This window comes from Anguilla anguilla, chromosome 13 (assembly GCF_013347855.1).
Source record: "Anguilla anguilla isolate fAngAng1 chromosome 13, fAngAng1.pri, whole genome shotgun sequence".
NCBI classification, from domain to species: domain Eukaryota; kingdom Metazoa; phylum Chordata; class Actinopteri; order Anguilliformes; family Anguillidae; genus Anguilla; species Anguilla anguilla.
Window position 1 is genome coordinate 37121413 of NC_049213.1, and position 15000 is coordinate 37136412.

General features: G+C 47.4%; 1 protein-coding gene across 2 annotated transcripts in view; it reads right to left on the reverse strand.

Moving 5' to 3' along the window:
- The window catches only part of LOC118211605 (plexin-A2-like), an 80728-nt gene that overhangs the window by 33548 nt on the left and 32180 nt on the right, over nucleotides 1–15000 (reverse strand). For both annotated transcript variants that reach the window (XR_004762033.1, XM_035388948.1), the window contains exons 4-8: nucleotides 10936–11070; nucleotides 5995–6095; nucleotides 3998–4121; nucleotides 1364–1517; nucleotides 1046–1142 (exon numbers count right to left, since the gene is read on the reverse strand). Coding sequence is in view for 1 of the 2 variants with exons in the window: in XM_035388948.1 (XP_035244839.1) it covers nucleotides 1046–1142; nucleotides 1364–1517; nucleotides 3998–4121; nucleotides 5995–6095; nucleotides 10936–11070 (611 nt within the window). In the remaining variant the exon portion in view is untranslated. The remainder of the gene's footprint in view (nucleotides 1–1045; nucleotides 1143–1363; nucleotides 1518–3997; nucleotides 4122–5994; nucleotides 6096–10935; nucleotides 11071–15000) is intronic.

The window sequence follows — 15000 nt, forward strand, 5'->3', positions numbered from 1 at the left end:
TGTTGGGTTTCAGTTGCCATGTGACAGGACAGGTATTTTTTTCATGACCGTTTCTCATTATTTTCGTCTGGCAGAGAGGGCCGAGAGGGACGCGCAGCACCCCGTGAATCGGGGGCTGTGATCAGGCTTCCGACACCACCAGCTGTCCCACTTTAATGCTGGAGAACACTCTCGGACTGTCTTATTCGCAGAGATCTCTTATCAATCTTATAGCTAACATAAATCATCATCACCATCAACTTTATTACATTAAAATAACATTAAGGAATATTACACCACTGCTTATCCTTATCACATCAGCATTTCCCAACGTGTCCATGGCGACGATGTCACCTGACCCGATCATCTGTCGGGTCTGATTTTACCTGGATTAGGAAGACAATGCTCTGTGACAGGGATGCTAATAGCCCTCTCAATGCGTTTTGAGTCAGTCCCAGTCTCACTAGAACAGAGGTGGGCAACGAGGGCCGTATCCGTTTCTGGTTTCCATGCCAACCACTGGCCTTAATTACTTAATTAGCCCTAACGTTTATGCCATGTGACATTTCAGCTACATTTCTTGATAAGCGCGTGAATGATGACCTTTAAGTGGCCCCAAAATGAAACGTTTCACTGTGATGTCATCCGCGAGCGAGCCAGTCTCGGTGTATACAGCTAATTGGCAAGGGTGACTGGTGGAAAGAAAAACCTGCAAAAGCACTGGCCATCCAGGACCGAAATAGCCCACCCCTGTACTGAGAGCAGATTACTGTTCAACAGTCTTCTACGCAAACTACTAACCTGTTTCTGGTATAACTAGGATTACTAAAAACTACTATGCAGTAGGAATGCGATTCACATGGCTTATTACTGGCAATCCCACTGTGATAAGCACCATACTGATTATATTGTATTCCTCGATCAGACTGGTCTGAGTTGATGGAGGTTGGTGCACTCACAGTTGTCTGATTAAGGGGAGTGGGGATTTTGGGGGTGGAGGTTGGTGCACTCACAGGTGTCTGATTAAAGGGAGTGGGGGTTTGGGGGTGGAGGTTAGCGCACTCACAGCTGGTGCACGCTGCAGTTGTAGAACTTGACCTCTGTGCTGGCCAGCATCTGGCCCGTCTCCACGGAGTTCAGCTTCAGCTCAACACTGAACCAGTCTGGAAAATAAAAGCACAGATGAACCTGTCCCAGTCATTTTAATGCAATATTTTATAATAGCAATTCCCAGCAGCTCACTCCCATACTGTAGATACAATAATCACATTAATCAACAACCATTAATCAACTCCCACAGCTTCCCACTGCAAGCCTTCTGCAGTGAATTATAAAATGAATTCTGAGCCACTGGCTGAGTATTTCCGTGCTTTTTTGGGGTCACCTCGGCCAGCGGGGATGAGGGGCACCTCCTTGGGGGGCGGAGACACGCAGGTGATCTGGGTTCCCTTGACCTGCGCCTCGACCTCCATCAGGTCCCCAAAAGAGCAGGTGACCCCCGCGGAGAGGTCGGGGACGTTGCCGACGGTGACCAGGAGCTGCAGGGGGGTCGGCGAGAGTGAGCGAGAGACGGACGGATTAGAGAGGCGCCCTACTCCTTTAAATGGAGGTGACATCACGGCTCAGCATGCCCGGCAGTTCCCTGCCTACTGCAATATGGAACAAAAAAAAGAAAATTAAATATTTGCACACCATTATTCTCTGAGGGACGCGTCAAGTTCAATTTACGAAACCGGCTAACGGCGGACATCTTGCCGTTAATTACCTTCCAAACCTGCGCTCTCTCTCAGCTCTGATGGAACACAGTGACCGACAGATGGATTATGGGGGTTCTGCTCTGTACTGTGAGTGGCACGACGGCTCATAAACCCCTACAAAATACTGATCTGAAAGGGATGGAGTTTCTCAACTCCTCATGAGCTACATTTTTTTAAAAACCAAAAAAATAGGAGAGAGTGAAAACCAACAAAATACGAGCTACTAAGTGCTATCCCCGTAGTCAAGTCCGTGGATTAGCTTCTACCCAAGTCACAAATATGGGGGGGGGGGGAAACAGAAATTTACATTTACGTGCCACCACTGTCAGAATGACGTGTCGGGTTCGATTCACAAGACAGGCTAACGGCGGCAGCTTTGTCGCTAATTACCGCCCCAAACCCGCACTCTCTCTCTCTCTCTCTCTCGGTTCTGACGGAACATACAAAAAAACAAAATAAAACCAAACTAAAAAAGGAATTGTTTATGGAGAAGACGAAAAGGAAGAAAAATCTTCAAGGGTGTCTGTGTGTGAAAGCTGGTGATCAAAGGCACAGCTGTTGGAATATAACCTTCAGCGCTGAAAATTTGGGTTCGGTACAAGCCACACATTTAATATTAAATCAGATTCAACCTATTAAACTGTCAATCACGCTTGGCGTTTAGCTCTTACCCACAGCGACTCTCATAAGTGCATAAATACAGGTTTAGGAAAAAATAAATAAACTAAATGATTTTCAATTGCGCTTTAAATACAAACATCCAGACAGAGACACATTAAAATTCAGTTTTAATGGCTTTAAATTAATAAAAATGCACATTTTGACATAAGAAACTTCTGTTTCTATAGAGCGGGAATGTTTCTCTTCACTAAAACACCTTTAAATAAATAACATGCATGGTTTCTGTCCAGCTGAGGGGTGAACTCTGGGTAATTACTATCATGCCACTCATTCAACACTTTTCTTTACTTTTTCTCGTGGATCGGATTTTTTCAAACACCAGGGATTGATAACGTGAGAGTGCTCTATAAAAGCTTCATTTCACTACTGACATCAGACAAGCCTGCAATATCGGACCCCCCCCCCCCCCCCCCCCCAGCACTTCTTCAAACCCTTACAAGTGAGAGAAATATACACTCTTCTCCCTTAAAAGGGCTTTGATATTCACGTCGCCCACACCACGTGACCTTGGACACCTTTGAATGTCACACTAATTAGTGTTCTTGTTCAATCTTCCACAAATACAAGTACGAACGCCCCGGGGGACAAGCGCGTATGACCTCACGCTCTGAGTCACTCACACACACGCGGACACGCTCTCACGCACAACGACTGCCGTCGCTGTTCCCGTCCGTAAAAGGTCCTGTCCGGTTTTTTTATGACAAGTCCGCACATGGACGCTGAGCGTGTTTTATTAAAAATTAACAACAATAAAAAGGTTATGGTTATCTTTATTACCCCGCGCCACCGTACCGCAATCACCCGTCCCTGCAGTACATGAGCCCCTGTCTCCTGCGCGGGACCGTTGCCATGGCGATGCCGTGGCGACACCATGGCGATGGCTTTCAGTTATAATGAGATATGAAAGGAGACAGGTGACCCTGTTGTTTGTTGCATTAGCCTGTCCCCCTGGCTCTACCCAAAGCTAGCCTGCGTGAGTCACACACTGCTAAACATCAAAGCCAGAGGGGGCAGCTACAGTAATAACAATAACAATAACAATTATAATAATAAGAAGAGGAAGAACAAGAATAAGAAGGAGAAGGAGGAGAAGAAAGAGAAGGAGAAGAAGAATCTCATTTATAAAACTTCTTTCTAAAAATGATGTAAAGTGAGCCCTTAAAAAAAATATATATACATATATATATATATATGAAATAAAATGATAGATGGATGAAATACACTTCAATAATAGCGCTGTGAGGAAAAGGCTTGGCTCAAAGTACTGGTCTCTGTTCAGCTTTGAAAGTGTCAGTGTTTCTGGAATTCTGAATGTAAAGGGAGAGAGTTCCAGAATTTGGTTAGTGGGCTGTGGCAGAGAGGAGGGGGCAGGGTGGGACAGGGCAGGGTGGGATGGGGCGGGACGGGTCCGGGCAAGGTGGGTCGGGGCAGGGCAGGGAGGGCTGGGGTGGGGCAGGGTGGCATGGGGCGGGGCGAGGCGGGGCAGGGCAGGGCTGGCTGTGGCAGAGACGAGGGGGCGGGTGGGGCCACAGCCAGGACAGGGGCGGGACAGGGCAGGGCAGGGAGAGGCGCAGGCTCACCGGAATGCTGGGATGGGAAACGGCCACGCTGTCGGGGAACACGCTCATCCTCACGCACTGGCCCACGGCGACGGCGAAACGGAAGGGCTCCTCAGCTCGAGCGCAGAGCTCCCTCCTGCAGCACCTGGGAGAGAGAGGAGCAGGCTGATAAACACTGCCTCTATATATCTATCTATCTATCTATCTATCTGTGTATCTATCTATCTATCTGTATATCTGTCTGTCTGTCTAACTATCTATTTATCTAACTATCTGTGTCTATCTATCTCTCCCTCTGTCTCTCCCTCTCTCCCTCTGTCTCTCCCTCTCTCTGTTTCTCTCTCTCCCTCTCTCTGTCTCTCCCTCTCTCTGTTTCTCTCTCTCACCCTCTGTCTCTCCCTCCCTTGCTCTGATGTGACGCACTGCACTGAGTATTGAAGTGCAGGGCTGCCAGTGACCGTTGACCTCTTGCGTAAAAGACAATCAGATCCCTTCACAGTGTGAATCAAGCGTGCGCAGATCCTCCAGAGCTAGCAGCGAGCTCTCCCCGTAAAACACCACCAAACCGCTGTCTCCTCAGGAAAATGTCCCATTTAACAGCAGCACAGATCATCTCAGACGGAACACAGGCAGGGAGAATCCCTGGCCCAAGGGTTAAATTACTGTTGGCCAACCCGATTTCACTCCCGCAGCGTGAACGAGGTTCGCTTAAAACGGCGCGTTCCACTCGACAGGAGTCGAGCCGACGGCCTTCTGTTCCGCCGAGCTTGTGGCCTCTACGAGCCCTCCTCGTCTTCCTCCTCCTCCCTTCTCCCCTCTCCCTTCTGCACGCGCTCAGTGCTGTCCCGGCCGGCTGGCAGTTAAAAGAGCACGGCAACATCCTGGCACTCCCGGGCGCGAAGGAGAGGAGACGCCGCTCGCTCGCTAAGCGACACGTCGGGTTCCGTTCACAAGACGGGCTAATGGGCCGCCGCGCCGCTAACCGCCTTCCCCAAAACCTGCGCTGCCCCAGCTCTGCCGGTGGCACATAAAATAAAAATAAAAACGGAAAAAAATAAATTGTTTATTGGAGATGAGAGGGGAAAAAAAAGTAAAATATTCAAGGGTGTCTGAGCCGGTGATCAAAGGCAAGGCTGCAGCAATATAACCTCCAGCGGTGAACGCAGAACGCTCAGCGCGCGGCATCAGCCACATATTTTAAATTAAACCGGACTCAGCTGACAAACTGCCAATCACACTTAGAGCGTTCCACCCTGGCCCGGTTCCGCAGAGTTCAGGAAGCGATTGCTTCATATCAGTCACCTGCCAATCACACCGTAATGCTCGTGAAAACAGGCCAGAGCGGAGGTCGCAGCCAATTCCACAGATACGGTTCTGGCAAAAACAGGCCTCGGGGCCATCGTTATGTTCATTAATGAGTTAACAGGAGCCGATAGCAATCCTGGCAGGTGTTTTGTTGGCTCTGTGTTCTCGTAAACTCCCCAGAGTTGTCGCGTGAGTGTTGTGTGCGCCTGTGTGTGTAACCGTTGAGGGAATACCGTGTGCGTGAGTGTGTGAGTAAGCTCAAGGAGCAGCGGGTCTCCAAGGACAATGGCAATACACATTTAATTAATTCAGTTTTAATTACAGGAACACAAAAAGCTGTGAAACGCTCCCCCGGGTAAATGAGGTTCAGGTGCCAGGTGTTCCTAAACAGACAATTCAGGTGGGAGGAGAACAACACCATAGAATATACACCTATTAGCACAAGGTTAGGGTAAATGATCAGGGTTAATCAGGTGCGACATAATGTGATCACCTGACCAGAGTGCTCCACCCTGATTGGCAGAGCAGAGGGAGGTGCTTCAGCACCATGGACAGCGCCCACTCTGTCCGAACAGCACCGTGCCATTTGGGCAGCGCTATTCTCGTTAGACTGCAAACTCTTGGGCGCTATTGGTTGTGTGGTACCTGCAGGCGGGGCGGGGCGGGGCGGGGCGGGGCGAGGTGGGGCGGGGTGGGGCGGGGGGGGGACTCACCTGTTGTGCAGGACACACCAGCCGCAGTGGGGGTCGCCCGAGGTCAGACACTCCCTGCAGGTGCCGTACTGCTCACAGGACGCGATGGGGACGCGCGCAACCTGCAGAAACGCAGCAACACGCAGGTCAGAGCTCAACTGTGCACAGGTCTGGATAAAGGCATAAAAACAGAGAAATACACACACACGCATGCACATTCACGCCCGCACACACAAACACATACACACACGCACATGCACATACACATACACACACACACACGCACGCGCACACACGCACGTTCACACACACACACACACACATGCACACACACACACGCACATGCACACGCACATACACACACACACACACGCACACACAAACGCATACACACACGCACATTCACGCACGCACACACACACAAACGCATACACACACGCACATGCACACGCACATGCACACACGCACGCTCACACACACACACTCACACACATACCCACACGCTCACAAATGTATACACACACGAATGTACACACACATTCACACGCACACAAACATACTCAAACATACTCATGCACAATATCCTGGAGAGTCCGTATCTGACACCAGCACGGCACACAGAGTTGAAGTGTGGCAGTTTGCCGTCTAATAGCCACAGCAGCTGCCTTCCCTCACCACCCTGAAACCCAGACCCACCTGTCAGATCTCTGACACGCCTTTTGTGAAACAGACTCGCAAATAACTATCAATTACAGCCGTAACTACAGCAACGCGGCTTTTCTCATTCAGACTGGAGGGCCACATGACTCCTTTGTATGACAAAACACACACAAAGAGCGTGTGATATAATGCAGTGACAGACTGACAGCTGTAATAGCAGGTCATGCCAGAGGACATATTCATTTCAACCCCTATTATAATGTTGCCCAGCATTTCATTAAATCTTTTTTTAAATTTTTTTATTCTGGGTTCTGAATTCCAGCAATGCTGTCCCAGGTATATTTACCTTTGCCAATGCTTGCACACTACCCCTCCCCCCTCCCCCTCCCCCCCACCCCAGCAACTCAGAGCTTTTAACATTTCCATTTTTATTTCCAAGCATAAAACTGACATCATGCATTGAAAGATAATTTATATGGACCAGGTTCTAATTATTTGCATTTGTCGGGTATAGTCTGACTGCAAATCAGGATTTCCTCTTCTTTGAAGTTTTTCTTTTTTTTTTTTATTGGGTAAAGTTTTGGGCAATGAAAGTTCAAGAGACAGGAGGTTAAGATGAGGGATGAAGAGACACAGGTATCGTTCACTGACAGTAACATACAGTCACCTGAATACCTGCAGCAAAGTGCACACCTTTTTTGACCCTTTATTTGCACATACACATGTAATACATTATGATGGACACACATTTAAATGGAACAGATATCGTAGAAAGAAAGATAACATGCGTAACAGATGAGTTCAATGCCTGTTCCATTAAAATTCAAGCTTTCCACCCTCCTCAGTAGAACTGGCTTGTTTGCTCTCACACCTTTGCTGCAGAAGTTCAAGTTCATTTCATCGGGCTTCTGCGGCTCAGACAACCGTCTCTCACAGTTCATGTTGTGGACAATTAAATGGGGCTTAAATAGCGTGCGACATCATCAGCGTGACAGAGACCTGGCCTCGGCCAGTTTCCATTACGTGCTCACAAAGGCAATGGGGCCAGGAAAACCGGAGAGCCACAATGGCGGACATTAAAGCCTTTCTGCCCGGTATTCACTGAGCAGACCGTCCGCCCCCCCACCTCTCCCCACAGTGCCAGCCTCCCAGAATCATTCTCCCAGAATGCAATTCTCCTTGATTTCCTCATCTTGCCGGAGGACACCGCAGACTAGACGCCAGACAGTGCCATCCCTTTCAGTGAGTCTAGCAGGAGCTGAAGAAGTAGAGCAGAGATTCACAGAGCTTTCTGGAAGGGGAAGGGCTAGAATTAAGCAAATATTAATGAGGCTTTGGTCTCCTGAGAACAGCCACCCCCTTCCCTCCCTCCCTCCCTCCCTCTCCCTTTCTTATGCACTGCCAGTGGCCTGGTCAGCCGAACATGGCTGCAGAACTTTTTCCTATTTGGGTCAGGGATTTGGGAGCCACTAATCAAAGTTTCACGGGGACACGAAAAAGTCACTGAACTGGGACAGACTGACTGTGGGGGGGGGGGGGGGGGGGGGGGGCTTTGATTAATGCTCAGCTTTCAACAAGTGAAGCAATGACACTATGCTTGTTCTGGACATGTTCTACAGAGACTGAGTGGCTGTGTGAGTGCTATGCCTGAATCGTGTGTGAGCACTGTGTATAGGTGGCATGTGGGGACCGTGCTTTGTGAGGACTGTGTGTAAGCGCAGTTGCGTAAATACTGTGTGTAAGTGAGGACCATGCTTGAATTTTGTGCTAGGATTGTGTGTAAGTGCTGTGTGAATGTTATGTGTGTGTGTAACTGAATATTGTGTGCAGTGTGTTATTGAGTGAGTGTGTGTGTGTGTGTGTGTGTGTGTGTTTGTGTGAGTGAAAACTGTATGAGGGACAGTGCAGTAGGACTGTGGAGTGAGTCAGACCCAGGCGTAGTTTATTCTGCTTGAACAACGAAATGTGAAAATCTGTGAAAAGCAGAAGCAGGTGTTCTTAAACACACTACACAGGGGGGAGGAAAGAGGTGCCATGTTGGGACCCCCCACTGCAGAGTCTGTAAGGAGCATAGCTAGGTGCTTATTGCCTGTTGTGCACATCTGCGACGCCACACCAGGGACGACGCCTAAAAACCTCACAGCGCATTTTAAGAGCAGCCAGAAACTAAAGATTCTGTGAAGAGCAGAAATGCACAATGAGGCAGGGGCATGAATTGAATTAGTCAGGATCTGCAGAAACAAACACACGAACACATATAGGCTGCACACACACACACATATATGCAGTAACACACGTGTGCGTGCACACACAGACTTACGCACGATAACACACATATACACACGCACACACGTGCAAACACACATGCAGGAACACACACACACACACACTCACACAATAACTCACACACAGGCTGCACACGCACATATATGCAGTAACAGATGTGTGCATACGCACACAGACATATGCAAAATAACACACACATTCGCACAAACACACATGCAGGAACACACACACACACACACACTCACACTCACACACAGGCTGCGCACGCACATATATGCAGTAACAGATGTGTGCATACGCACACAGACATATGCAAAATGACACACACATTCGCACAAACACACATGCAGGAACACACACACACACACACACACCCTCAGAACATCCTCACACAACTCTGTAATTCAGCACGTTCACGTATTATAGGTAAGGAAAAAAAAAACCCCGAAACAATCCCTTTTGTGTCTGGAACGGCTGCACTCTCTTTATCGCATTACACACGCACAGACATTTTAAGCACCCCGTACGTGCAGAGCCGTCCAAAAGAAGAACACATCTGCTGACTGCAGCATGCTGCTCCCGTCGCCGAGCTGAGAAACCGCTCGGCGAGAAAGACGATAAAAGGTGCTGCGGTGGGAAGTGAATGATGCGGGACTACCGCTCGCCGTTCGCTGATATAAAACCCCCCCGTACAGGCGCGGCAGGGTGATATACGCAACGCCGGCTCGGCTTGCTGCTCCGCTCTCTTCTCTCTCTCGCAGAGGGCGAAAGCACCATCTAGAGGCTGTGCGTCTCAGGTGTGATGACTGACAGAAGGGGGCACAAAATCGAAATCTCTCAGGGGAAAAAAAAAAAAAAAAAAAAAAAGGACTACGTTACCCATCAACCCCGCACAACCGTCATTCGAGATGACAGTTGCAGATTCAAACAAGAAATTGTTCACATTACGCCGCGTTAAATTTAATTCATTTATCAGGGGCTCTTCTCCAGAGTGACTCACAGATGCAATTGGACATCAGAGCACCTACTGGAGTTATGAGGAATGGCAGCCAATGAACAGTCAGGAACATTCCCGAAGCAGAGAGAGAATATGTGCACTGCAGCACCGGTGTAGGTAACAGTGCCAGCCTACAACCCTGGCACAAGTGTAAATACATACAGTAACAAAACAATCGCTGAAGAAACCCAGAATAGCAAGTGGCTGGATGAGAGCCAATTAGAAGCCTGAAGAGGCAGGGCTTTATTCAAGAGTCAGAAGGAGACCTGTGACCGGCGTGAGAATTTTATCCCCTTCCGACTTGAGAAGAGACAGGTGTCATGCTCTGGAAGAGTGGCCGTGCTGAGATGGGACAGCCAGCCGCCCCGAGGTCGTGGGACAGAGTGACCCGTTTGGCACGTAGGGGCTGAGAATTGTTGGACGGTACGGTTGAGCCGAAATACGTACCTGGCTCACAGGTAAACCTAACATGCACTCCCCCAGCATGGGGGAACAACTCTGCAGCAGTAATCCGCTGCACCCCTGGCTGACCTTATCCTGCCTGGACAAAGCTAATTGTGTTCAGCTGCTAGACATTCTGGGATATAGATGGCTAATGAAGTAGCTCAGACTTGAACTGATTGTATGTGTATGCATGTGTCTGAGAGTGTGTGTGTGTGTGAGAATGTGTGGGTACATGTGGGTAGATGTGCATGCATGTGTGGGAGTGTGCGTGTGTGTGTGCGCACGCGCGCGCGCGTGTGTGTGTGTGTGCGCAAGAGTGTGTGTGTGCTTCTGTGTGTGTGTGTGCTTCTGTGTGTGTGTGTGTTTCTGTGTGTGTGTGTGTATGAGATATGTGCGTGTGTTTGTGTGTGTGTGTGCGCGTGCGTGTGTGTGTGTGTGTGTGTGTGTATGAGATATGTGCGTGTGTGTGTGTGTTTCTGTGTGTGTGAGTGTGTGTGTGTGTGTGTTTCTGTGTGTGTATGAGATACGTGCGTGTGTGTGTGTGTGCGTATGTACGCTTGTACCGGAGCGCTCACCTCTCTCTCGGACATGACGTAGATGAAGTTGTAGTCCAGGGAGAAGGCCATGTCGCGCAGGACCGGACTGCCATCGCTGAAGACCGACAGAGTCTCGTACAGCACCCCGCCCTGAGGGGCGCCGTCCACTCGGATCTACGGGGAGGACCGCCGAAAAAACAAGAGTCAGAGTGCATGCTGGGATACCACAGATCCTCCAGCGTAAGCAGATGGTCTGCTCCCACCTTCTTTCAATCCTTTCTTTTTTCCCTGACTCTACGGGTTTTGTGTGCTGCACTGCGGTTTATGAATATTCATACCAGAAGCGCTGTTATAACACCCCTCTATAAATATTCATAGGACGCAACGAAAATCTCAAAGCGTTTTGGCAGAGGGACAAACTTTATAGGCAGTACTTAATGTCGGGATTACAAAGATGGCGTTGGACGCTGAAAACCCTCTGGAATACCAGGAATATCGTTTCCTAGGCGATATTCCCCATTCCATAGGCGCTATTGTAATTACACCCCCTACTGGTCTCATGATGTAATATCTTAGTCATGGGCTTGATACCCTAAAGATGGACGGTTCTGGTTCTGGGTGAGTCACTGATGTTGATCAAGGTACTCAAGCCACAGCACATAATGGGATCCTATTTTGGGTGTTATTTCATTTACTTCCAGAAACAAGGACACAGTGTCATTGATGTGAAGTAGCACCTCCCCAAATTTAAGCTACTTGAGTGCAAATAGCTCCCCCTAGTGGAGAATTATCAGCCTGCTAAATGTGAGCGAATAAGCGAGTGAGTGAGTGAGTGAGTGAGTGAGTGAGTGAGGTTCTTCACATCTAAAGAAGGGTTTATAAGAAAACTTGATTTTCTGACCATGGTAAGCAGCAATTCCATAATGAATTAATCTGACAGAGGAAATCAAACGGGCTCTGGCACATGCAGTCAAAAGCTATGCACAGTCAACAGAGCAGGCCCCGCCCCTAAGCACAGTGATTTTGACAGTGATTTCCGTTGATGACAGACAGCGTGATCATAACAGAGACAGAGATGCCGTCAGATCCAGCTGCTGAATGTGGTCTCGGTACGGAACAGTCATTTTGAAAATATCAGAGAATAACAGGCCATCAATCCAGGGGAACATGCACATCTCTGCATGCAAGTCAGCCGGCCCAGACTCAGCCCAACTCCGCAACAGACCATTGTTTGAGGTGTCTCCATGCTTATCACTCACAATCAAAAGCTGGGAAAACAATGAAAGATTTCGCAAATCAGAGAAAGAAATCGCTTCAGACAAAAAAATAACAATCGGCAAATCTTTGAGGACTGGAAGACGGCAGCACAATGAAGTCAGCCAAAACAAACAAAACCAAAAAAAGAAAAAACGAGGTAAACAAAACTGAACGCAATCATCGGTGACAGGAGCCAAATGCTGGAAGATTATATGGAGCGAAGCAAAAATAACAACACTAAATCTTCGCAATGGCATACAGTTAATCAAAAAGAAAAGAAGAAAAGATTGTCTCCATAAATACATGAAACCAACAACGCAAGCATACAGGAGCCACTGTGGATTAAATCCTCCTGCAAGGCATTCTGGGACACGCTGGCAGCGGGTCAGACACGATTCATATTGCTTGGTCACTGCATCTGTCCACTGCACATTATAAAGCAGCAGGGCAAGATGAGGCCCTGCCATTTGGTTAAAAAAAAAAAAAAAAAAAAAAATTTTGTAAATTAAAAGTCACCTTGAATATACCCTGAAATAAAGTATACATAAATGCTAAAAAAATGGTTGTCCCCAGCTATTTTTAGGGATGTTTATATCATCACCACTGGAATTTCACTGAACCATACATGGGAGGCTGTGTGCTTGGGTTTCTCTAGAACAGGGTGAGTAGTCTCAGCTTGTTCTGTAAATATTGAGCTGTATAAATAGCAAAAACAATTCACATATGACATTTGAATTTAAACGATTTACAAACAAACCACTGCTGAGCAAATATCCTCCAGGCCAAAGACTGCATGCCGTCTGCTGTCTCAAACCCTTGCAATGCGAAAGTACATTTTTAGAAACGTAGCACACCTTCCAAATTAGGCAGCTCAGGAGAGAAACTGAAAATGCAGGTACAGTTATGAGTTATGCACTGGCAGAAGGATACAGAATGCTTGGGGGCTAAACCTACGTCTACCATATTGAAACAACTCGATGCACGATCACCCATGTAGCCCCATGCCTATTGCCCCCTAGTGGTATGGACGTCGGCGTCCACAGAATGGAAATAAAGCAAATATCCACAATTTATTAATAAATGGGCCACAAACATGCCACAAATTTGAGGTCAGCATCTGCAACCGACTTCTGGCCAACAACGCCTCTCGTTCCCTTATTAGCGATCAGAGCAATTAATAGCGGTAAAATAAAAAGAGCCTCCCCATCCCCCAATCATTTATTACACCGCAACCCACACCATAAACCTTTCTACGGTTACCTGGTATTGTTTATTTTCGCATCAAAAAATCGTACACCCTTTCAGCTTACAGAACAGTACCTCGGATCACCAAATAAATCTTTCAGAAAAATACTAGTTGCTTGTGCTTTTTGAGCAAATATCGCAGATACATATATTTTTGGATGTTTACGATTTCACATAGGATAATTTTCCATCGATTAGCACGCTCGGAATGTGAACAACACGCTTTTGCAGATGCAAGCTTCCATCGTCGCTGCCGCTGCCATAGGTACAAACCGTCTCTGTCTCTTTTGCAAAGTTTCTAATGGACAAATTATCCGGTGACGTCCGCAGCAGTAACGTTAGCAACAACAAAGCGCGTTCAAACCGAACTAATATTAGTCCTCGATTATAATTCCTGTCTGCTAACGCACTTATTTCAGCATTGAACATAATGTTCATTCTTGCAAGATATTGACACACAAAAGATGTTAGAATTGATTCTCCTCTCCTATCTGTTCCAAATATGTGATTTTTAGTGAAGAGAATTTGTTTTTGTGATGTCGATTACGTGCAAAATTTCACTGCTTTTAGTTATCTACAGTTTATTTTGTATTGGCGAAAAAGAGGTTGAGGGTAAATTTGTAATAACAATTTTGACACTATCTCTTGTGAATTTTGTGCCATAAACCGTAGTTACATTTGTATGTAAATTTTGTGTATACCATGAATAACTCTTCACATATTTCCTAAATTTTTATAAATAATCTTGATGGCACGCATGTGCCCTTCAAATAATGCCATTAGCTCTCTGCTGTGTGTTGCCACAAAGTTGTAAGGCTTTATTTACTGTAAGAGTAGTACACCTTGGTGAAAATTGCTTTTATAAACGCTTCAGGAGAAAGGGTTTTTAAACAAACATCTTAGTGTTGCTGACATTTCTGTGATGAAGGGCTCCCAGCTCTTCTAACGATGTGACACAGAGTGACCGGGTTCACGAGCAGAACCACTGCACACAATATTCACACGCAGGTGGGCTGACAGACACTTTACTGACACACACAGCGCTCACACACTGACACACGCGTGTGACCACCCCTCCCCATGTCTGGCAGTGGGAGGAGCTAACAGAGCTTCCGTACTTATTGCCATTTTAAACACGGCGTTGCCACCCTGACAGATCCCGTCATACCGCGCCCCGACCCAGACGCTGGTGGGGCAGACTTGTGTTGAGACTGCGAGCGTTTCCGTGACTCCCCCGCCCATGAGCTCAAAAATCACAGTCCATATCCTGGAAACCACCTACCGACAAACAAACAAACACAAACACGCAGACACATACACACAAACACATACACACACACACAAACATGCAAACACACAGACATGCACAGACACATACAGAAACAAACACACAAATACACACAGACACATACAGACACACAAACACACACAAACACACAGACACATACACACAAACACATACACATACACACACACACAAACACATGCAAACACACAGACATGCACAGACACATACAGAAACAAACACACAAATACACACAGACACATACAGACACACAAACACACACAAACACACAGACACATACACACAAACACATACAC